The sequence below is a fragment of the Bombyx mandarina genome, chromosome 20, assembly GCF_030267445.1.
Source record: "Bombyx mandarina strain Sakado chromosome 20, ASM3026744v2".
Classification (NCBI taxonomy): domain Eukaryota; kingdom Metazoa; phylum Arthropoda; class Insecta; order Lepidoptera; family Bombycidae; genus Bombyx; species Bombyx mandarina.
In genome coordinates this window covers 1638193-1661575 of record NC_143226.1, presented here as the reverse complement: position 1 = coordinate 1661575, position 23383 = coordinate 1638193, and the positions used below count along the sequence as shown (strand labels likewise).

Sequence of the window (23383 nt, the reverse complement as noted above, 5' to 3'; positions counted from 1 at the left end):
AAATTTTATTGCAAACAATACACGTCATATGAAATGAACCAGTGACGAAGAATACGTAATACTTATACCAATGTTAGGTTCATTTTAAATTAACCTTGCGTAAACTTTCGTCTTATTCATCATGTAAAGGTTATTTGGCTTACGTGAAACAAACAAAAATATTAATGAATCTTGACATTTCTTTTGATATTTCCAGTTGAAAACAATAATTTCCAAAACTGAGCGATTGCTTAATGCATTCAAAACACGTTCGGCAAGGATGATTAATCTGTAGATTAAATATAAGCAGATAACAAAAAAAAACTGTTTTCTAGTAATTCTGGCGAAGATAACGCTAGCATACACCTCCTTATCTTCGATCATTCTCTGCAATAAATTTAACGAGCCAAGTCATCGATTTTAGGAATACTTATAATGTGATAGATACTTAACCGGATGTTCCATATTTGGTTATATTTGGCCTAATATCTTATTCGATCCATTTAATTTCTGCATATATTTTTCAAAACAACTCACCGGACCCATATTATCAAGTATACTGAAGTCATATTCTTATTTACGGATTTCAATATTTGTTCCAGAATATTCACCTTTGAGAAACATTTAGTAAAGTCCAAAGGATGTTGATGGGTCAAATTTGTTGCTTTATGTTTGATTTATGACTTTTTTTTTATGTTCTAACATAATCTAATAAATTATTTGAAACACGACCTTATTTAAATACACCAATAGTTTATATTCAATGTGATTAGTCGTGGCTAGTAACATTATTGAAGAATTTCTTTTACGCCATGACGTGTCCAGAAGCCTCATTGCGCATGACTTATTGTAGAATTAAAATACATTTTGTAGTCTGTAATGAGCCGCAAACTATGGTTACTAATTGGTTAGGTAATTGGTTATGACGAGTTTTCAAATAATTTATCCATGGAAATAACATAAAATCGTATTGGCAGATATCATATGTTAATATTCATCATAGGAATATCCAAACGTAGTGTAAACGCGTAATGCCTATAGTATTGAGATCAACAGGAGATTTAACCAAGAGTTGAATTTTAGATTCCGATTTTCGAAAGAAGCAGTGATGCGTTTCGGTTCGAAGGGTGGGGCAGCCGTTGTAACTATACTGAGATCTTTTAGATCTTTAGAACTTATATCTCAAGGTGGGTGGCGCATTTACGTTGTAGATGTCCATGGGCTCCAGTAACCACTTAACACCAGGTGGGCTGTGAGCTCGTCCACCCATCTAAGCAATAAAAAAAAAATAAAAAAATATGTTTCTAGACGTTTCTAATTTAAAAAAACGTAATTTTGATAGGTAGGTACGTGTGATGCCATGTCATGTTAACCTTTGAAACACAAAACTAAAATTCCAATCGCATTAGTATAGTGATTGCTCTTTGATTGAATCAAACCTTAAAGCAAAATTTCTACATGAAATTAGAGAATTACTAAGGAAGTAAGTTATGGAAAATAGGTGAAAAACAAATAGGTTATTAGTACACATGATTAAGTGTCCAGATAAATGGTCATGTGCTGATTTACATTTTAAAACATTATTGCATTATATTATAATAGTTTTGTATAAATTCGTTGACCAAATACCTTATTTTAATCCTGAATAATTGTTTTCTAGTTATTTCCTAACGCCATTTAAAGTCTGACCTGTTCTGTAGTTAACGGATGAAACCAGTTTAAACAGATCTATAAAACGGTTACATATTTTACTATCTAAGGGTCTATAACTATTAGCCATTCGTTAACGATATAGTAAAGACAATCATTAACGATATATAAGATTAGCCACAATTACGGCGACAATGTAATAGTGACGAAAATTCAATTACATTAATTCCAATTATTTGTACAACGACAACAAAAATTACTATTGAACCTTAGCAATGTGTGTTCGATCACAAACAGTTTATTTATATCCTCATTATGTCAAAAAAGTAACCTTTTATTGTTAAGTTACTAAAGAAGTTAAAAAATAATAATTAAACAACCTATTTATTTTAATGTTGTTTTCAAGTTACTGTGATAACGCAAATAATATTAGTCGCCATCATTGTTTTAATCTCAAAGATAAAATTTATTAAATGATAAAGACGGAACCACTCAGAAAGGCATCTCCATATTATCACCGACACTCTCAACAATGATCCACCTGAACACGTCAGGACGAACGAAACGACGGGCGCTAGCTATCTCGCTTGCTCACCTCGGGAGCGAGATGCGCTCTCTCGTTCAGTCCGCGCGCTCGGCCGCCGTGCCACTCTCGACCAATCACCGGCCATCTTCTGCTCCCCCGAGAGCAGAGCGACAGTGCGTGCTCTCATCACAATCACAAGGAGACGGCATCTCGCCGTGCGAGGTTGTCGTCAGCTCGAGATGCGTTCGCTCACGAGCGCACGCTTTTACATATTACACAAAAATTGTGCATTCAGTGTTGAATAAGACTGTTGAATTGTGCTCAAAAAATAAATTCAAGTGATCTGTGAGAGACTAGATAGTGAGATCGGACTATTAAAATTTCTGGCATACAGAGACTGATATCGCGAAAATAATCCACCATTGGGTAAGTGTAATTTCGATTAGATTACAATGCAAATTATCGAGGCGTCATTGTTTTATGTGCCTTATATGGAGTGACCAGTGGGCCTCAGTGTTGTCCGCGCCCGTAAAATGCTTCGTGTATTGACCTCTTGGACCTTTGAAGGTGAATTGCAAGACAAATTTGTTTTCGTAACGTATTTAACTATTTCAAATATAAATTATTTAAAGAAAATTATTGAATTTTTACAGTTCTTAAAAATAGCAAATTAAATTTATTTTATTTCTCAATAAAATGGAGCGATAAATTTATAGTAACTTTTACTTACCGTTCTATCTGTTTCTATCTTATCTTATTTTTGGAAATTGCTTTATTTTATTTAAAATTATTTTAACTGAAAAATAAAAATAATTTGATGTTGTATCGGCTTTTAATTAAAATTACAATATCAAGAATGAAGCTTGTCTCTATTTTTCTTATTTTTAGAGATTTAGAGAAAGTTTTAAAAATATTAAAATACTAAAAAGGTTTTTGTAGCTGGATGAATTGTTGTAAAATATTAATTTTATAATTCACGTGTTAAAAAACATTTACTGGTGAAAAATCACTTCTTGAGAAATACTTAATAACAAAATAAGTTATGAACTTTAATTCAAAGTTTTAAATAAAGAAATATATATTTACTAAAGATCCGTGTGCACAAGAAATTAATGTGATTTCTTTTACGGACGTGTAAATTTTTAAATAATATCTTTTCTTTATTTTCATAAAAAAATTCTACTAAGTAAATTTAGATTAAAAAATTATTATAAGTTGTGATTGCTGACTATATAAATATCTTAATTATTAAGATAAGTCCAAGGCGTCCGTCGGTCTTGTAGCTTCTTTTTTTTTGCTTTCTTTAAATTGAATGACTTTTAAACAGAAAAAATAACTACCACAAATTGTGATCGTTCGCATCGTAACTTTAGTAAATTAAGTTGCAATTTGTTAATTATGTAATTGCTCACGAACGATTACTCTTTGAGATAATTTAAACGTAATATTATATAATTAAGAAAATTAAGACTTATTCCTGTACAATATTGAATTTTAAATGTTTAGATTTTATTCTTAATTTATTATTTATTTTTTCTTTTAATAATTATACTGCAATACAAAAAGTTCCGTAACAATTGAACTCTTCCTCCTGTCTCGATGTGAGTGGCAGCAATGTTGTGATGTCTCTTCAAAAAATACCTACTTAAAATTCCACATAATTTATTTTATAGTTTTAGAATAAATACAGTTTCTATAAAGGACACGCGAACTTCAAGTATTCATTGGCGATATTAAAGCTGTCAGTTATAGACGAAGAGTTCGGAGAGCGAACTAACCCATAGACACACACAGCCCACTGAGTTTCTCGCCAGATCTTCTCAATGGGTCCCGATTCCGATCCGGCGGTAGATTCTGTAAAGCACTCCTATTGCTCGCAAATTCTCTCAGATAGAGCCCGTGAGCTCACCTACATGTCCGCGAGAAGCTGAAATAGCCCCTTACGCCACCAGCAAATAGGTAGGGAAAACCAAAAAAGTTACTACTATTACCTTGTCACTTACCTTTGCCTATATTTGCCTATTACAAACAACTAAAACCTCAAACAAATATAACGTTGAGACTATAGGTAGTTGCATCATAATTTTCCTTTTATCTCGAGTATAAGATAACTAGCGTAGTACTATATTATGATGATATAGTATGATTCTTGAGAGGATTGATGTTTCTGACCTATAATTAGGAGTGGAGACGCTTCTCTCTAGATCCTGGCAGTAAAAAAATCAAACGCACACTAGGAGTTTATCGTATGAAAGCATTTATCTTCTGAAATAAAACCGAATTGATAATTCTAAACTATTACCATCTTACTAATGTCATAAAGAATACAATCATCTTATAATCCACAAGAATCTATTCTAAAATGTCTCATACACGTGCCATTGACTGTAACAAGTGCTTTGAGCAATCTCCGAGAGATAATATCTCAATCTGATCCCGAGACGCTCATTATCTCGTGATTTTGTGTGTCTCGTGTACTTGAGATAGCCGTAATGCGGCTCTCCGAGGAAAACATTCATTATTGCTCTTTAAAATGGGACGTACTTAGATTAACTTATATGGGGGGATATTCGTCTAATTGTATAAAATATCTAACCGTAAATTTCGGCGTTATAAGTACCTAATATATCCCTCCAAGAACGCACTAATTATTCTAAGAGAAACCTATTTCTACGTCTATTAACGTGGACAATTTTTTAGTTGTCCAATATTTTCTTCGGTTCTCGAGTGACGTAGATATATTTAAAAAAAAGTTTTAAGATTTAACCTATTGTTTATGTACGTTGCAAAAAATTTCAATTTCTTTAACATAGATTATAAACGAGAGTACAATTTCCTTTAAGTGTCTCCTGCCTGTACTTAATTGGCACGTCATTACGGATCCTCCTGATCCATTAACGGTGCTTTTAGGCACCACAAGCACCGGTCACCGTCCTCGTCGAACCCGTCGCTTGCGACGAAGGGCTCGACGAGCGAACTAACCCATAGACACAGCCCACTGAGCTTCTCGCCGGATCTTCTCAGTGGGTCGCGTTTCCGATCCGGTGGTAGATTCTGCGAAGCACTGCTCTTGCTAGGGTCAGTGTTAGCAACTCTCCGGTTGAGCCCCGCGAGCTCACCTACAAACGTTAGGGTGAAGCTGAAATAGCCTCTCAAGGCTATCAGCATAGGTAGGGAAAAAAAAACTTAATTGTTTAGTGTTCAAATAAGGTTCACCATATAAGTGTCTTCAACTTTACAATAAATCTGAAAGAAAATACTAGCTAATTAGTTCGGTTGATTCTCTTATTAAAACGTATAGGTAAACAATATACGCCGAACGACAAATTTTTTTTAGCCTGGCCTTTCTAGTAGAACTTATTGTATTGTCATCGGTACATTTTTGATTGACCCATCTCAAAACTTTCAAGCTAATCAAAACATTTTGATGTCAGTGAACATTACTTTGAAAAACACCTTTACTTAAACTGATAAGAGGCGTTAGAAGCCTAATTGTTAAAAATCCGGGTTGAAAAAAGAATTGGGTTTTAACCCAATTGGATTTAACCGACGGGCAATTGTAACAATGCGATTCCCCAATAAGATTTGTTCAAACACTTTCTAACAATTATACCCGATGATTAAGTGATGAAAGGAGTCAATACTAGACACTAAAGTTGTTTTTTTAATTCCTAAATTAAATAATCTATGTGATTTCGTTGCGGTAGCTATCACAGGATATTCGGTAACTGTGTTTCGTTAGTGACATTTTCAAAGTAAGCCTGCATACATGTTTCGAAAAACAACATGAAGAACCCTTTAGCTGTAGGTTTGCTTCGGAGACGCTCGAGCAGCGTTTAGCAAATCCTATCCATCCTGGCTGAACCCGTGCTCGTCCTGGTGAATCTGGAAAGGCTTTCAGAACACCATAATCCTTCCTTCCTAAAAAATTAATAATTAAGAACGTTGGTCTAGCGACCGATTTCTTATAAGCGAATATCTTCCCTTTATCGTTACCTCCAAATCGGAGCGAGATGACAGCAACCCAAACAATTTTCGCTGACTTCAAAATGTTCGATTAACTTGAAAATTTGCACACGCTCCAAGGTCCGATGACGACACAATAATTTCATTGCTTTGTCTTTGTCCTATGGATCCTGGGGAGATATACGACAAAGGGAAGATCTTCCACCGAGCGGCTGATATTGCTCAGTAGACCGACGGTCCGAATGCTGTTTTTCGGAATTTGTATATATGCAAGCTTATTTTGAAAATGTCGTAACCGAGATTCAGGCATCTCTCAAATATCTTGTGTTCTGCGGTGACTACCGCCAAATCCTAACTAGTTTAATTATTTTTTGTTGCTGTTTAACAAATCCTTATTGGAGAAAGAAAATTAACCCTTCTGCGTTCGAATTGGAATTCTTCGTATAAATTTGAAAAAAAAACCCTACCTACTGGGTGGGTACCAGAGACCCAAGCCCCCTAACTGAATCTACCCATTATTATCACTATCGTTAAACAAGTGTTTATCGTCACACGAAGCATCTAAACTGTTATGACAAGATTGCGTCAAACGACTCTAATGTCGAGATGTTATAGCAACTTTGTCACGGATTGCCCGATAATAAAATATATTCGGTTGATAATTTTTTACAATACGCTATTGGTATTGTAGTAAAAATTAAAAATAAAGAAAAAAAAAAAACGATTTGGTACTACGAAATCGTAACGTTCCGATTTTATTTCGATTACAAAATTAATATGATAAATTTTATTAGAATCATTATTACTACATTAATTTGTAACTATGTATATCTCCAATTTCAAAATTTTATCTGGACAATATTTCAATAATGAAATTGTAAATTTTTCGTAGCAAGATTAACTGGTTTATGTAACATTACCAATTTTCCTATCAGATCTGAAAATTCCTGAAGATCTTGCCTATTTCTGCTGCGAATCAATCAGACCTATCGATTTAAGACTAAAATCTCATACTCTAAAGTGAGCAACCGCGTCCACTAGTATCCACGGGCTTTAGTAAGTGTCTAACATCAGATATGCCGTGGTATCTCTTTGCCTTAGCTTAGAAAAACAACAAATTGCCGTGAAGTTGGCAACACTTGCGGCTCGAAACTAGAATATGTCCTTCTATTGTCAAATACACCCCGTAAGTCGTGACATCATTAATTGTCCAGTTCAAAAACGTAATTGTTGCAAAATGACTTTCAACAATGTCGATCCCTATCCATAAAATTACGTATGTTTTAACGATAACAAATTGTTGGTCAATCGATTTTTATGTAATGGTAATAAAACTCTGATATATTAATATCAGTGATCTGTGGTTACGACGAAGAAGGCTTCATTAAAAACGAAACTTCTTAGCGACACGATTAAAGCGATGAATATTCGTGAGCATTCATGAACATTATAGTGTAATTTAAAAGAATATAAAAGCTGGTGAAACACTGCTCCTAAACTAAGCTCTTAATTAAAAGCCGTGAAATGATGATTTTCTCGAATAATCTAGAACGTAATAGAAAATTTGAAAAAAGAATCGTAAACCAATAAGAAAATTGAAGAGGAAATGTAATAAAAAAACCCGCATAGAGAAACTCGGCCTTCTTTTTATATTTGAACTCGATTAAAACCTGCCTATGCCTACCTGACGTTTGAGTAATGCACCTTTTGCACAGATGACATTAATATATGCAATTTTTTTTATTGCTTAGATAGGTGGACGAGCTCACAGCCCACCTGGTCTTAAGTGGTTACCGGAGCCCATAGACATCTACAAGGTAAATTGCGCCATCTACCTTGAGATATATGTTCTAAGTTCTCAGTATAGTTACAACGGCTGCCCCATCCTTAAAACTGAAACCCAATACTGCTTCACGGCAGAAATAGGCGGCGTTGTGGTACCTACCATTGGTACCCGCCTGTGGGATTCGAACACCGATGCATCGCTACATATGCACCGAACGTCCTTTAGGCCACGACGATTTTTATGCAATGCAATTTTATGATATGCAAGTTTATTTATTTATTAGACATTATTATCAGAATGCCGCTTGAGACATGCTGTTTAAAATCTCAATTATAGCCAAACGACTGCCCCGCCCTTCAAACCGAAACGTATTACTGCTTAGAAATAGTCAGAGTTACCCGTGGGAGATTTACAATAACTTGTCGTAGGGACCACGAGTAATTACGCATATTATATTGTTTTGTTGGTTTGATTAGCTTTTTTTTTTATTGCTTAGATGTGTGGACGAGCTCACAGCCCACCTGGTGTTAAGTGGTTACTGGAACCCATAGACATCTACAACGTAAATGCGCCACACACCTTGAGATATAGTTCTAAGGTCTCAGTATAGTCACAACGGCTGCCCCACCCTTCAAACCGAAACGCATTACTGCTTCACGGCAGAAATAGGCGGGGCGGTGGTACCTACCCGTGCGGACTCACAAAAGGTCCTACCACCAGCTTCAGTCCCCGGCTACGCTTGCGTAAAATATACCTTTTCCCAAAGTGAAATTTCATTCAAATACGTCCCACACAGCCCGTTACACCAACATCCTTACATGCCTTTGATTTTTGTGCGTCATCAACTAAATATTCTGTATTCGTTTGTTAGCACACGCTAAACTCCAAAATAGTCGAATTATTATTTCAACGTCGTTCTCGTGATGTATAGAGAGAAGTTTATTTTAACATAAGTCTTAAGGAATTTTAATTAAAAAAAGCAAATATAGATGCGCCCTCAGAACTCGATAACCAAATATACCTATAGACAATAAATACTGACGCTGACATGGAACCGAACACAGACTTCGTAGTACCATAGTCATTACCTATCGACCAACGACTAAGGCTTGGTATTTTATAAAACTAAAGATAAACTCACGTTATACATAAATAACATCGTGGCCTAAAGGATAAGACGTCCGGTGCGTTCGTGGTGAGCGATGCACCGATGTTCGAATCTCAGGCGGGTACCAATTTTTCTAATGAAATACGTACTCAACGAATGTTCACGATTTACTTCCACGGTGAAGGAATAACATCGTGTAATCAAAATCAAACCCGCAAAATTATAATTTGCGTAATTACTGGTGGTAAGACCTCTTGTGAGTTCGCACGGGTAGGTACCACCACCCTGCCTATTTCTGCCGTGAAGCAGTAATGCGTTTCGGTTTGAAGGGTGGGGCAGCCAGTTTATAACTATGCTGAGACCTTAGAACTTATGTCTCAAGGTGGGTGGCGCATTTACGTTGTAGATGTCTATGTGCTCCAGTAACCACTTAACACCAAGTGGGCTGTGAGCTCGTCCAACCTTATACCAGGGGTAGCGTCAAGCCGCCGCAAAAAAGCATTCGTTGCAAAAATTATGCAAAGAAAACATGCTATTTTTTGGAACAATAACAATCTCACGTTAAACAATAATGTCAGTTTATTGTTGATAGCCACTGGATGAAGTTACAGGTTTCCTAGTATCCTTCTTACAAACGTACCGACGCGGAGTCGACTTTCTTTTCTCATCGATTACAAGAAACACTTACATTGACAATTGTTAATGAATCGAGCGAGAGATGAATGGGTAATACTTAGAATTTCATTGAAATACGTACGTATAAATAACGAGATATATTCCTAATGTAATCGAGAAACAAAATAGCTTGAAACAGTTTTAATAGACAATCGTTTCTATGCGAAGTATTTTTCTTGTAACTAATCAACATAAGTTGGGATGCTCAAAATAATTGGTACGTTGTTTTAAATTTAAATTCAATCTTAAATTACCACGAAAATACGTACCTAGTCAGGTCATAAATTCTGTCACATGTTTAATGTAAAATAATTGAAACAAGTTTATTCATTATGTAACCATTCATATACCAAAATGAACTTAACAAAACATAGATTCTTATGACACTAAAGTTTATTCAAAATGACCTCCGTGATGTTGAATACAGGCCTTCAATCTGCGCGGCCAGTCGTCTATCGCAGCACGAACGAGGTCCATGTCAATATCGGCGGCTGCCTTAATCAAAGATGTCTTGAGTGACTCCAAATTGGGATGAGGCTTTGAGCACGCCTTTTCCTCCAAGTGTTGCCATATCTTGTAATCTAACGGATTCAAATCTGGACTGGAGGAGGGCCAATCTTCGTGCCGGATGAAGTCGTTTTCACGCGCCGCCAGCCAGTCTTTTGTGCTCTTCGCTCTATGAGCTGGCACCGAATCTTATTGGAATACCCAGTGCCTGTTATTGAACATGGTATGAGAAACAGGTTCCACAAGGTTCGTTAGGACTGTATTTTGATACACAACTGCATTCGTTTTTACACCTTTCTCACAAAAATGTACCTCTGTTAAGCCCCAATAAGAAACTCCCAACCATACCATGAGCGAGGATGGAAAATGACCTCGTTGGACACGCGGAATACGGTTGCTCGCTTCTTCACTACTGTGTGCGTACACCTTATCATTTTGTTTGTTGTAGCTCTCTTCTACGGTAAAAATTTTTTCATCCGAAAAAAGAATTTCCCGATATTTTTTTCCCACGTACCGCTTCAACAAAGCGCGGCATCTCTTCAGTCTCAGGTCCATTAGACGAGCATTCAAACGATGTCCTGTTTTTCTTCGATATGCCCGAAGCCCTAAGTCTTCATTTAACACCCTTTTCACCGTGGTTCTGCTTAACCCCATCTGAAGGGCCAACAGTTTCTGTTTACGTTTGGGATTTCTTTGAATTCGCGCCTTCACAGCTTTTATCACTGCTGGAGTCCTAACAGACCGAGGGCGACCACTTCTTGACCTGTCATCTACACTAGAGTCTTCATTGTATAGTTTGATGGTACGATAAACGAATCTTTTGGTTATATTCAAAATTTTCAGTATGTTAAAAATTTGAATTGGCGCGTAACCGCAACGATGCAACACGGTCTTCTTTAAACGTCCACTCCATATTTAAAAATGAGTAAAAATTCTAAAAGTATACATTTTTATTTTCATGAACAATTCGAAATTCGAATTCAATAAACTTTTTTGTGGCCAGCATTCTAAAAGAAAAGTTTTTACTGTGTGACAATACTTATGACCTGACTATGTATATAATCCATTTTTACGAACGACACTCGAAAACGAATCGGGAAACCAATTATACTGTTGATGGAAAATATTAAAAGTGTGAGAACGACCCACTATCTTAATATCCGGTCTCGAAGCATTGATACATCCCGATTGTAAGGAGCAGCCCTAACTATTTAGACTTCGACCTCAACGGTCCGCGGTCACGTGACCTCTTTTGCTTGTTTAGAAAACAAAACATTTATACCTGATAACAAAACGCAACCCTATCGTTTAAATTAATAAATAATATGCATCATTGGTAGCCTAAGGGGCTATTCCAACTACACGCGGACCAGTAGCCGAGCTCACAAGCTCAACTTGAGAGGATTGCTAACACTAGCCCTAGTAAAAGCGGTGCTACGCTGAAACTACCACCGGATCGAAATCGCGATCCACTAAGAAAATCCGGCCAGAAATGCGGTGGGTTGTGTCTAAGGAAAAAAGGCCGCGCGGGCGCAGTCCGACAAGTCCCGAGTCCGGTGGTTCAATCAAATTCGCACCACACTAGAGATCCCATTACACAAAGCTCTTCATGTGGCCAATGATAGGACTGTAGGGACACTACAAGAAGTAAAATCCTGTAGAAATATGATGGTCACGACACTCAGCACTGAGGAAACGACGCGAGGAGAAGGTGTCTAAGGGCCAATTGGCTTGGCGAACGCTTCGTCATAAACGACGAGTTCGACGAGGACGGTAACCAGTGCTCGAAGATCCTAAAAGCACCGAGAGCTGATCCGGAGAATCCAACATGTTTTGAGCGACGGCGGCTTTGCTTTAGTCCCATCACCCGGGTCGAATATCAACAAACGTATAACCGATATAATACTCATAGGCACATCCTACTGAGTTTCACGCCGGATCTTCTCAGTGGGTCGCGTTTCCGATCCGGTGGTAGATTCTGCGAAGCACTGCTCTTGCTAGGGTCAGTGTTAGCAACACTCCTGGTTTTAGCCCCGTGAGCTCACCTACACGTTAGGGTGAAGCTGAAATAGCCCCTCAAGGCTATCAGCATAGGTAGGAAAAACAACATTAGGCTACCACCGATTAGATAGGTAGGGAGGTATAACATTCGAACACTTCTCAGAATACACGGGCGTTCAAAGCGTCTGCCAGTTTCGTTTTTTGACATAACCAATTCAGCCGGTAAACAAGTCGCAAATAAACGCACATAAGCAATGATTATGTGTAGCTACAGCGCATACCAGTCGCGCAGGTTATTAGCACGCATTGTCTGGACTATAATAGGTCGGTCGAGGTGCTCGCGCGCATATCTTTCTGAAGCGAACGTACGGTGACCATAAACGTAAAATGTAACGGGAATTTCTTTTCACCTAGGTATATTTTTTTATTTGCTTAATGTAAATCGTCACAATATAAAAAACGTGAAAATACGATATATTATTTGTAATTTCTAACTTTGCTATAGGTATAATAAAATACTGTTTATCTTATATCAGACTTTGATTTTGACGTGGTCACACCTTAAGCTAAACATTAAGTCGGCCTAAAAATCTTATTGTTTTGTGCAAAAAATGCATATAAATAGATTTATTATGTCTTTAATTATTGGTATAAATGGGTAGGTAAGATAACGGCAAACCGTATAGTGCAGAGGTGGCCAACTAGATTAGAACCAAGATCTACAGTCTACTGACGAAGCACTCTGCGATTTATCAATGACCTTTCTTGAAATTTAATGAAACAATGTAGTTCAGTATTCAAATAAGTAACATATTTTACAAACCTAATATATTAAATATAATAAAAGCGAACTATTGTGAAGATTTTTTTTTGTTTTTTTGTTTTTCCTACCTAAGCTGAGAGCCTTGAGAGGCCATATCAGCGTAACCTTAACTAGTAGGTGAGCTCACGGGGCTCAAACCTGACGACGTTGCTAACACAAACCCTAGCAAGAGCCGTGCTTCGCAGAATCTACCACCGGATCGGAAACGCGACCCACTGAGAAGATCCGGCGAGAAACTCAGTGGGCTGTGTCTGAGGGTTAAATTGTGTAGAAGAGAGCATAAATAATGTGACGTAATGGTCATTAACAAATGATACAAGATGAAGATGATGCGTGCAGCAATTGGTGATTACGTTGCGCAGTGTGTTCTATGTATTTATATTGTTTGTCTTGTCACGATCGGATGGACTAATAATAGCCACGATCGACCGGTCGATCGCGATCTACCGGTTGGCCATCCCTGGTATACTGCTATACCTGAGTCAATGGTTACTCGGCATTGACATAACTGCAGTAACTATTGTGGACAGTGATTAGATAGAGCAAGCCTCTTTGACTCATAACCGCATATTATTTTTTTCGTAAAATAAAAATAACGAAATACTGTTTCGTATTTACACAAAAGCGTGGTCACACTAGAAGACTGATAGGTGCACAGTACATACGCCATGTACCCTCATTTCTCGATCAATGATTACAGGAAGCAGCGCCGATAACAGAATGTGACTCACGTGTCTTTTAAAAAGGTTTTAAACGTTGCGCTTACCAAGAACACTTTTAGAAATAGATTGTAGTTTATAGATTAGACCGTAATTCAGCACAAGTGACAGAACACATTCAAAATTCGACTGCAGAGCGAGAGAGACAGAGATGTCTGCCGTCTTTTTTTTTCGATCGTTAAACTCAACCTTGAATTTGAATCGCTCTAATAAATTTTACTAAAATTCGATCTCTTTTAGATCGTGTTAGTTGGATTGCGATTTAAAAAAAACACCTACCAGACTAAACCTAGTTTTGTCGTACCGTCAACCCGTTAACAACAAAAATGACACTATCAACACTGATGGTATGACCACTGGTGGTAGCACCTCTTGTGAGTCCGCACGCGTAGGTATCACCACCCCGCCTATTTCTGCCGTGAAGCAGTAATGCGTTTCGGTCTGAAGGGTAGGGCAGCCGTTGTAACTAACTATACTGAGACCTTAAAACTTATATCTCAAAATGGGGTTGCGCATTTACGTTGTATATGTCTATGGGCTCCAGTAACCACTTAACACCAAGTGGGCTGTGAGCTCGTAAACCCATCTAAATAATAAAAGAAAAAAAGAAAAAAAATCCAGTGGTAGTAAACTATTTGTGACAACATTATTAACACAAACTGATGTATACGGTTGTCGGTACGTTTACGCAAATCAAACCCCGCAAACGTATGAACCAAATTGAATTAATTAACGTATTATGATAATCTCGGACTAACTAGTATTCGAAACATTTATAGACTAGACGTCTAGCTAGTCGTTTGACTACTCTTAACTACTATTAACACTTTGATATCAATTAAAAAACCAATTAAATGTAATTCAAACAGTTTAGGTTTCACGCCGCTTCGTGTAACAAAAACACATATATACCTACCTACACACGTTAACTACATTAGAATATAATGCAGTTTTTATTTTATTAATAACATAAAAATAGAGAAGGTATTAGAAAAATTACACTAATTCCCACTAATTAATATTTTAGTATAGTTTTCTAACTGCACCCGAATTGTGGGTCTACAAAAATATCTTCCTTTTAGGATTGATAGATACAATATCTACAACTTATACATTCATTCAACTTGACGAATGTATAGTGATAAATTGTCGGATACTTCTCAAATTATAAAACTTTATAGTGAACTTACAAATCGTTTAGAATATCTTATACATCAGAAAAATCTCGATGGTCATGTTAATCGATTACAAATATAAATAATGTACGATATTCTGTGATAATATTGGTTTGATTAAATTTACGGACGGATATAGCAATAATACGGGATTCATTTGCGCCATGGTGTTTGAGGTTTCGTATCTATAACGAGCAAAAACATATGCGCGGTGATCGTACTAAAAAGGAAGTTTGAATGTAATTGTTTTATCTCGGTGTCCCAGGCGCCGTCGAGGACTTCCATCCCGGGCGATGCAGGGTGCAGCCAACGCACCCGCGCCCCCCGCGGCTGAACCACCGTCTTCGCAACGTGAGTACCATTTTTGTTTCCTATATAAGCTGATAGCCTTGAGAGGCTATTTCAGCGTAACGTTAACTAGTAGGTGAGCTCACGGTGCTCAAACCTGACGACGTTGCTAACACGAACCCTAGCAAGAGCCGTGCTTCGCAGAATCTACCACCGGATCGGAAACGCGACCCGCTGAGAAGATCCGGCGAGAAACTCAGTGGGTTGTGTCTGAGGGTTAATTTACTCGTCGATCCCTTCATCGCAAGCGACGGGTTCGACGAGAACGGTGACCGGTGCTTGAGTTACCTAAAAGCACCGTTAGTGGATCGGGAGAATCCGAAATGACGTGTTTTGGGCGTCGTCGACTGCTTTCCATTCTGTCCGCAGGATCGGGAATGCAACGTGAGTAACCCATTAAATACTATAAACATTGCAAAACAAGAACTTTTACCTAATCTGAATGTATCCAGTGGATGCTGCGATATTTCCAAGATTGCCAATCCACTCGCCACCCATAGACACAACCCACAGAGTTTCACGCCGGGTCTTCTGTGAATCGCGATTTCAATCCAGTGGTAGATTCTGCTAAGCACAGCTAATATTAGGAAATTATGTCAGGTTGAGCCTGTGACTCACCTACCCGTCCGTAGTTGAATAGCTCCATAAGCCACCATCGAATAGGTAACGAAAAAAGGTATTTTAGTCAAATCAGGACCCAATACGAATAGAATTAATGTTTAGCAAAATCATACCATATTTTATATTATTACTAGCGGACCCGCCAGACTTCGTAGTGACTCAATCGATAAATAAAAGACCTAAACTTTTGTATAAAATAAACTTAAAACAAACAAAAGGAATCCGTCCGACGGGGGACATATCAAAGGAAAAACAAAAATGTTATTTTTATTTAATTACAAACATTTTCATATTTATTTAACCTTTTAAACCTTCTCTGGACTTCCACAAATAATTCAAGATCAAAATTAGCCAAATCGGTCCAGCCGTTCTCGAGTTTTAGCGAGACTAACGAACAGCAACTCATTTTTATATATCGACCGTTTATTTTGAAAGTGGTGTAAGTCCATTTTTGAGAAAAATGAGTTATCACGTAATTCATGCTTAATTTAATGTATTTTTTTTATATATAACTAGTCCATGTTTAATTTCTCAAAAAAATCCCATGTTTTGTACAACTTAAAATCGATCGGTAAATTAAATTGCATACCTAATCATCGATTATGAAAGTGGTTTAAGTCCAATTGACAGAGGTAGGTGTCATAGCCAGACCTCATATGATTTGCCTGTATTTTTAAATCAACAAATATAGTAGTAATCTTTAATTTTCTCGAAACAAAAGAAAATGGACTTACACCACTTTCAAAATAAACGGTCCATATATAGATAGATTTACGTATATCAATCCACGTGTAGTCGGGTCGGCGGTAACCTGACGACTGAACTGCGATCATTGAATCGCACGCGCTAATAGACACCTGCTCGTTTATTTAACTGTTTTTACGACTACCCTCCGTGTTTCGTTACATGTAAGAGAGATCAGCTGATAATTAACCGCCGTCCGGTGTGCGATTCGCTTATTTTAATAAGCTATATTGTTATTGTGATAATGAAAGAGTACATGTTCGTGACACAACAGATCCGTAAAGGTCAGAGTGTCGGGTATATCGTCCCCTAAGTCCCATTCGTTGTATAATCTTCATTATTTTAAGTTTCATTGCAACACTAATGTTATACTGTTATTATTTATTTGATATGTAGAGATTTTATTGATAAATTACTCCTTAGTGCATCTAAACTTTGCCATAACTGTCTGCTCCTTTTTTTTATTAGTTATCACATCTTTAATTCGCGAGAAGTCGATATCAATTGAAATGTGCTTGTTGTACATAGTGCTTGCATTCACTAGTACGATATACCTATTCCGTACTTCTGTTATACTCGTATACTAGGAATAGTTTTGCGATATTTTATCTTTTATATTAACAGTAAGTATTGATCTCGATCCTATTAAAATTAGGTACCGTATTGCAAAACTTCAGCGTATTAGAGCTCGGAAAGGTCCTCTTCGTTGAACTTGCATCACAAACATATCTGGAAGATGGTGTCGTCTCGCTATTCCACCCTGATTTTGATGAGTTCCTTGCCTACTCTAGGAAGAAGGAAGTGGATTGTTTTTAAATATATATTTTTTATTGCCTAGATGAGTGAACGAGCCCACATCCCACCTGGTGTTAAGTGGTCACTGGAGCCCATAGACATCTATAACGTAAATGCGCCACCCACCTTGGGATATAAGTTCTAAGGTCTCAGTATAGCTATAACGGCTGCCCCACCCTTCAAACCGAAACGCATTACTGCTTCACGGCAGAAATAGGCGGGGTGGTGGTACCTACCCGTGCGGACTCACAAAAGGTCCTACTACCAGTGTAAAACGATCCTACGAGAAACTCCATGGATTGCGTCGGTCGGGTTCACCATCAAAACTAGGTCTCCGATGCCTAAATTCTTCATAACATTATAATAAAGGCAACGTTACGGAATCCAGTTTGTTCAGCCGCGCCTCTATCTCGCGAGAGGCATCCCTTTATGCCGCCACACTTGTGTACACACAGCGCTGGTACATGCGTCGTAATGTGATCTCGAATGAGATGTTCTCGATAACTATAATATTTATGTTGTTAAACATTACAAAACGTTTGCTGTAAGTTGAAATGTAATGGAAATAATCTGCTTCAGGTGATTACGGATCCTCCCGATCCACGAATGGTGCTTTTAGGTACCTCAAGCACCGGTCATCGTTCTCGTCGAACCCGTCGCTTGCGACGAAGGCCTCGACGAGTAAATTAACCCTCAGACACAGCCCACTGAGTTTCTCGCCGGATCTTCTCAGTGGGTCGCGTTTCCGATCCGGTTCTGCGAAGCACTGCTCTTGCTAGGGTTCGTGCTAGCAACGTCGTCAGTTTAAGATAATAATCTGCTTCAGGTCATTTCGGATCCTCCCGATCCACTAGCGGTGCTTTTAGGTACCTTAAGCACCGGTCATCGTTATTGTCGAACCCGTCGCTAGCGACGAAGTGCTCGACGAGTAAATTAACCCTCAGACACAGCCCACTGAGTTTCTCGCCGGATCTTCTCAGTGGGTCGCGTTTCCGATCCGGTGGTACATTCTGCGAAGCACGGCTCTAGCTAGGGTGTGTTAGCAACGTCGTCAGGTTTCAGCCCCGTGGGCTCCACCTACTAGTTAAGGTCACGCTGAAATAGCCTCTCAAAGCTATCAGCGTAGGTAGGAAAAAAATAAAATAAAATCTGCTTTACTGACACTGTACGTATTCCGGTAGGTACAATTACAGATTATCTCGTACGTATCTCCACCGTCTTTTATCTTGAACCTATGTACACAGCTTAGTATTGCGTCTCGTTAAAAAGATACCATTCACGTTGTAGTGGACTATTACATAAATACAAAAGTACTCATATATACGGAACACCATTTTTATATATTTTTTTTATTTTTGGTCAATTGAACCCAAATGATTACCGTAACGGAGACCCGCAATATAAGCTGAAACCTAAGCCGATGTCTTCCAATAAGAATCTTACAATCTTCTTTCAAAAGCATACCAGCTTCGGAACTGCCCCACACGTCTTAGCAGCGCCGGCTGGTACTTTACTCACACTGTCTCTGAAAACGAACTATAGCTCAAGAAGTAGGTACTTCTAGGTCTAAATAAGACCACAGCGCATGTGTGAAAGACAACACGCCCCGTCTACAATATAAGATATAGTCAACGAATCTATACTAATCTATATCTATACTAATATTATAAAGAGGAAAGATTTGTTTGTTTGTATTGAATAGGCTCCGAAACTACTGAACGGATTCGAAAAATTCTTTCACTGTTTGGAAGCTACACTATTCCCAAGTGACATAGGCTATAATCTTTTTTGAAAAAAAATTGTGATTCTTACTAAAACACCAATAATGTAACCAAACGTGTAAAAAATTCTTTACATCGCGTGCCCTGCGAAAACTATTGATGATAGAATAAAATAATGTACTACGACTTTGTAGAATACATAATTATTTACAAAAAGTGTCGCGACAGAATATGACTAACTATTATAGTTATACCGCAATAAGTGTTCTTTTATTTAAAAAAATAAAACAACGTCAAATATCCTTGAAATTTTTGTTAAAGACCCGAGCGGAGCCGGAGCGGGCCGCTAGTGTTATATAAAACAACTCTTCAATGACTGGGCACTGTTTAAATGAAACCTCTTTATTTTTCTTTGCTACCTATGCTGATAGCCTTCAGAGCCTATTTCAGCTTCAACCTAACGTGTAGGTGAGCTCTCGGGGCTCAAACCGGAGTGTTGCTAACACTGGCCCTAGCAAGAGCAGTGCTTCGCAGAATCTACCACCGGATCGTTAACGCGACCCACTGAGAAGACCCGGCGAGAAACTCAGTGGGCTATGTCTATAGGTTAATTTACTCGTCGAGCCCTTCATCGCAAGCGACGGCGACGGGTTCGGCGAGGACGGTGACCGGTGTTTGAGGTACCTAAAAGCACGGTTAATGGATCGGGAGGATCCGTAATGACGTGTTTAGGGCGACATCGACTGTTTACCATTCGGTCCACAGGATCGGGTATGATGAAACCTCACTAGAACTTTCTAGTTAAATAGAAACATCGCTGATCTAACGACATACTAAATGGGAGTGCTGGAGTTATGTGTTAACACGTTTACGAAGAATATTACTCATCTCTGTTATCAGCGCAAATTAGTATTTTCCCGTTTTGCCCAACGCTCGCAAACACACAATTAGGGCCGGAACAAATGGGTTATCAGATAAAAAATAAAAAGAACGTCACTGTTAAAATAACGCCTTGCGCAGACATACTAATCGGTCGAACGAAGACGAAAAAAAAAAAATAGACTTAGGTACCTACTTAGAGATGATAACAGTTTTTGTGTCATTGTAAAAAGATTATAATATATTAATTTTGGGTATTGATCGTGGCGATAAACAGGTTTTTTTCTTTTTATTGTTGAATACGATCGGTATTTGTGACCGACTGAGATAAGTTTATGGTTATTATATCTGTTATTGTTTCGACGTACCTACTCAAAATATTAGGTGATACTGCTCCAATACGCATTGGTGAGCTTTACAATTTATAATTGACCTGAATGGGAACACCAGAGAAAGTTGAAAAAGAGCGGACAGTTGATAAACAAAAATTCAGAATTATTTAACTTTATTTTATGTTAAAAATTTCCGAATAATCTTAATTAAAAGATAAAATGACATTGCACTGTAACATTTTGGTCGTGTTTAAGCAATCATTAGCTCTGTACAACCAAAATGACTTTCTGTACCTACCTTACAAGGTATGTTCTTTAGAATGGGAACTGAAGAAGAAAACTTATTAGTTTTAATTCGATACTTAAATTACACGTGGACAACGTATGGAATAGATAAACATTTTTATTGCTATTTACGAATACATTAAATTGAAATTGCCGTTTAATTCTTTACATAACAATTACTACATAACGTGAATGCTTCTAGATTCCCGACATCGCTCCGTAGGTACTAATATCCAAGTTTTATTTACATAATTTGAATACATTAAACTAAATGTTTGTGATTATTTTTCTGTTATTGTCATCTTATGACGCTGTTACAAGAAAACGCATGATCAAAATAATATTGTACCATAAGTCTTGTTGTCTTAATTGTAGGTAATTACCTACAATTAAAAAAAAAAATTAGTTAACAGTGTTGTCAAATTTTAAAAAGTGCCAAAAAACGTGTGCTTACCCCTATCGCCATCTATCGAGACTCTTTAGAACTAACAATACCTATCTATTGTTGATACGTCGTATTTTTATCGATTTTTGCGACACTCAAGTATTAAAAATTGTATTCATTTAATATACTTGTACTGACACTCTCATTAAATAATTATTCAAGAATATTTTAGAACTTTTAAGTAGGAAAAAAAATGTTAATGCTTTCTGTCGCAAATCAAAGGCGCGTTATGGTTACGTAGCTGCAAATTTGACATCATGTCTCATCAAGCAGGCATGAACCATAGCCTTTACGACCTTCTTTTTCCGAGTTCCATAGCCCCTGCGCTGTTCAAAACGTTCTTTTGTAGGGTGCCCATAAATAAACAGATTGCTTAAGACGCTTCTCACGTAATCGTACCGTTACCGGCATCTGCCGGGGTCCTTAACGAATCAATATTCAATCACATCTCGGCCCCTACTCTAATTGGAACGCTTTTCCGTTCGGAGAAAGCGAGCGAGTGGAAATCGTTTTTGACTGTGACAATTGCTAGCGCGAGATCCTTTGATTTTAATAATCGAGGGTAATTAGATAGCGGAGCAGCTCACCTCCCAATTAATAGTACAATTATCGGAGTCCAGATACCGGAAAGTGAACACTGACTAAGATGATCCTTAAGAAATATAAAGGCGAATTTCGAATCAACAATTGTTTTATATCATAAAATGGCCTATAATGAGACACAGCGGCAGAAGTATGCGCATCCGTGCGGCCTCACAATACGTTCTAAAAAGAAACGAATACATTTTGGAAAAAACAACATATAAATTTATAATAAAATGCCAAAACAATCGTACGACCAGAAACGGATGAATTAAAAGAAACATCAAAAGAAGAAACAGAAAAGTACCTTCCTATGGCACATTGCTATGGTTATATGGGGATATAAATCCAAGGATAGTCACGTCAAGCAAGCGGGCAGTCTTAAAACTTGTGCCAATTAAAAATTCGATTACATATTATGTACATACAAGTTTCCAATTAAAAACCAGTCGCCACGTATTTTTTATTATTATGAAAAATAACGTATCGCCCAGATTCGTATATAAGCATTATGTAAGTATTCATTTATAAGCATTAACATTTTTGTTCCTAAAACAATCGATCTACAGACTTCTTACTTCGCAAAATCAATCCAATTACATACGATTTAAGTTAATATCGGATTACAAATATTCGCACAACTAACAGAAATGATCGAGCGACGACTTCTGAAATGACAGCCTCATCAAATTTCTGGAAAGACTTAAATATACTTAAAAGTGAATCCTATTCTAATCTATAATTTTATAATTCAACGTAAGCATTCATAAGACCAACATTAAGTTGATTGAAAAAATATATAATTAAAACTTCTTTTACGGTTTAATTTCAGTAAAATTTTTACTTGTGGTAGGACGTCTTATGAGTCCGCACGGGTAGGCACCACCGCCCTGCCTATTTCTGCCGTGAAGCAGTAATATTATATTTCAGTTTGAACGGTGGGGCAGCCGCTGTACTGTAAAAATTGAGATTTAAAACTCGTCTCGCAAGGTGGGTGGCGGCATTTACGTTGTAGGTGTCTATGGACTCTGGTAACCACTTAACACCAGTTGGGCCGCTAACTCGTCCACCCATCGAAGCAATAAAAAAACTGGTGGTAGGACCTCTTGTGAGTCCTCACGGGTAGGTACCACCGCCCTGCCTATTTCTGCCGTGAAGCAGTAATGCGTTTCCATCTGAATGGTGGAGCAGCCGTTGTAATTATACTGATACCTCAGAACTTATATCTCAAGATGGGTGAGGCATTTACGTTGTAGATGTCTATGGTCTCCAGTAACCACTTAACACCAGGTGGGCCGCGAGCTCGTCCACCCATCGAAGCAATAAAAAAAACTAATTTTTTTTAGTATAATTATATTATTTCCGGCACTCCGGATACTTTACGTTCCTCGTGGTCTAGGATACGGGATATTAAACAAAAACAAAATCGGTTGCTAACCAAAGAAAGAAATTATTGTGTCCTTTCTTTTCGTCTATCTTTTAGTCTATTTAAATGTATATAATAACAAATAATTTATTGCGGTTTTTTTTATTATATTGCGGTAACGCCACGAGCGAAACTGGAACCACTGCATTTCGAACTGAAAATACTTAGGCAATTAAACTAATGCGAGTATTCCCGTCGCCTCAAAATTGATGTACTACAAAAAAAAAAGTAAAATTTTGACTTTTGTCGGTATTTTGTAACCGACTTCAAAAAAGGCGGAGGTTTTCAAC

At 37.6% G+C, this 23383-nt stretch overlaps 1 protein-coding gene across 2 annotated transcripts in view; it reads left to right on the top strand.

Annotated features, from left to right (window-relative positions):
* The first annotated feature begins 2332 nt into the window (after positions 1-2332).
* The window catches only part of LOC114245010 (uncharacterized), a 40239-nt gene continuing 19188 nt past the window's right edge, over positions 2333-23383 (top strand). The window contains exons 1-2 of one of the 2 annotated variants that reach the window (XM_028177008.2): positions 2333-2581; positions 15181-15266. In XM_028177008.2, the coding sequence (XP_028032809.2) occupies positions 15209-15266 (58 nt within the window). In that variant the 5' untranslated portion in view covers positions 2333-2581; positions 15181-15208. Of the gene's footprint in view, positions 2582-2632; positions 2723-15180; positions 15267-23383 lie in introns of those variants that run through there. The other variant, XM_089736131.1, reaches the window with a different exon arrangement.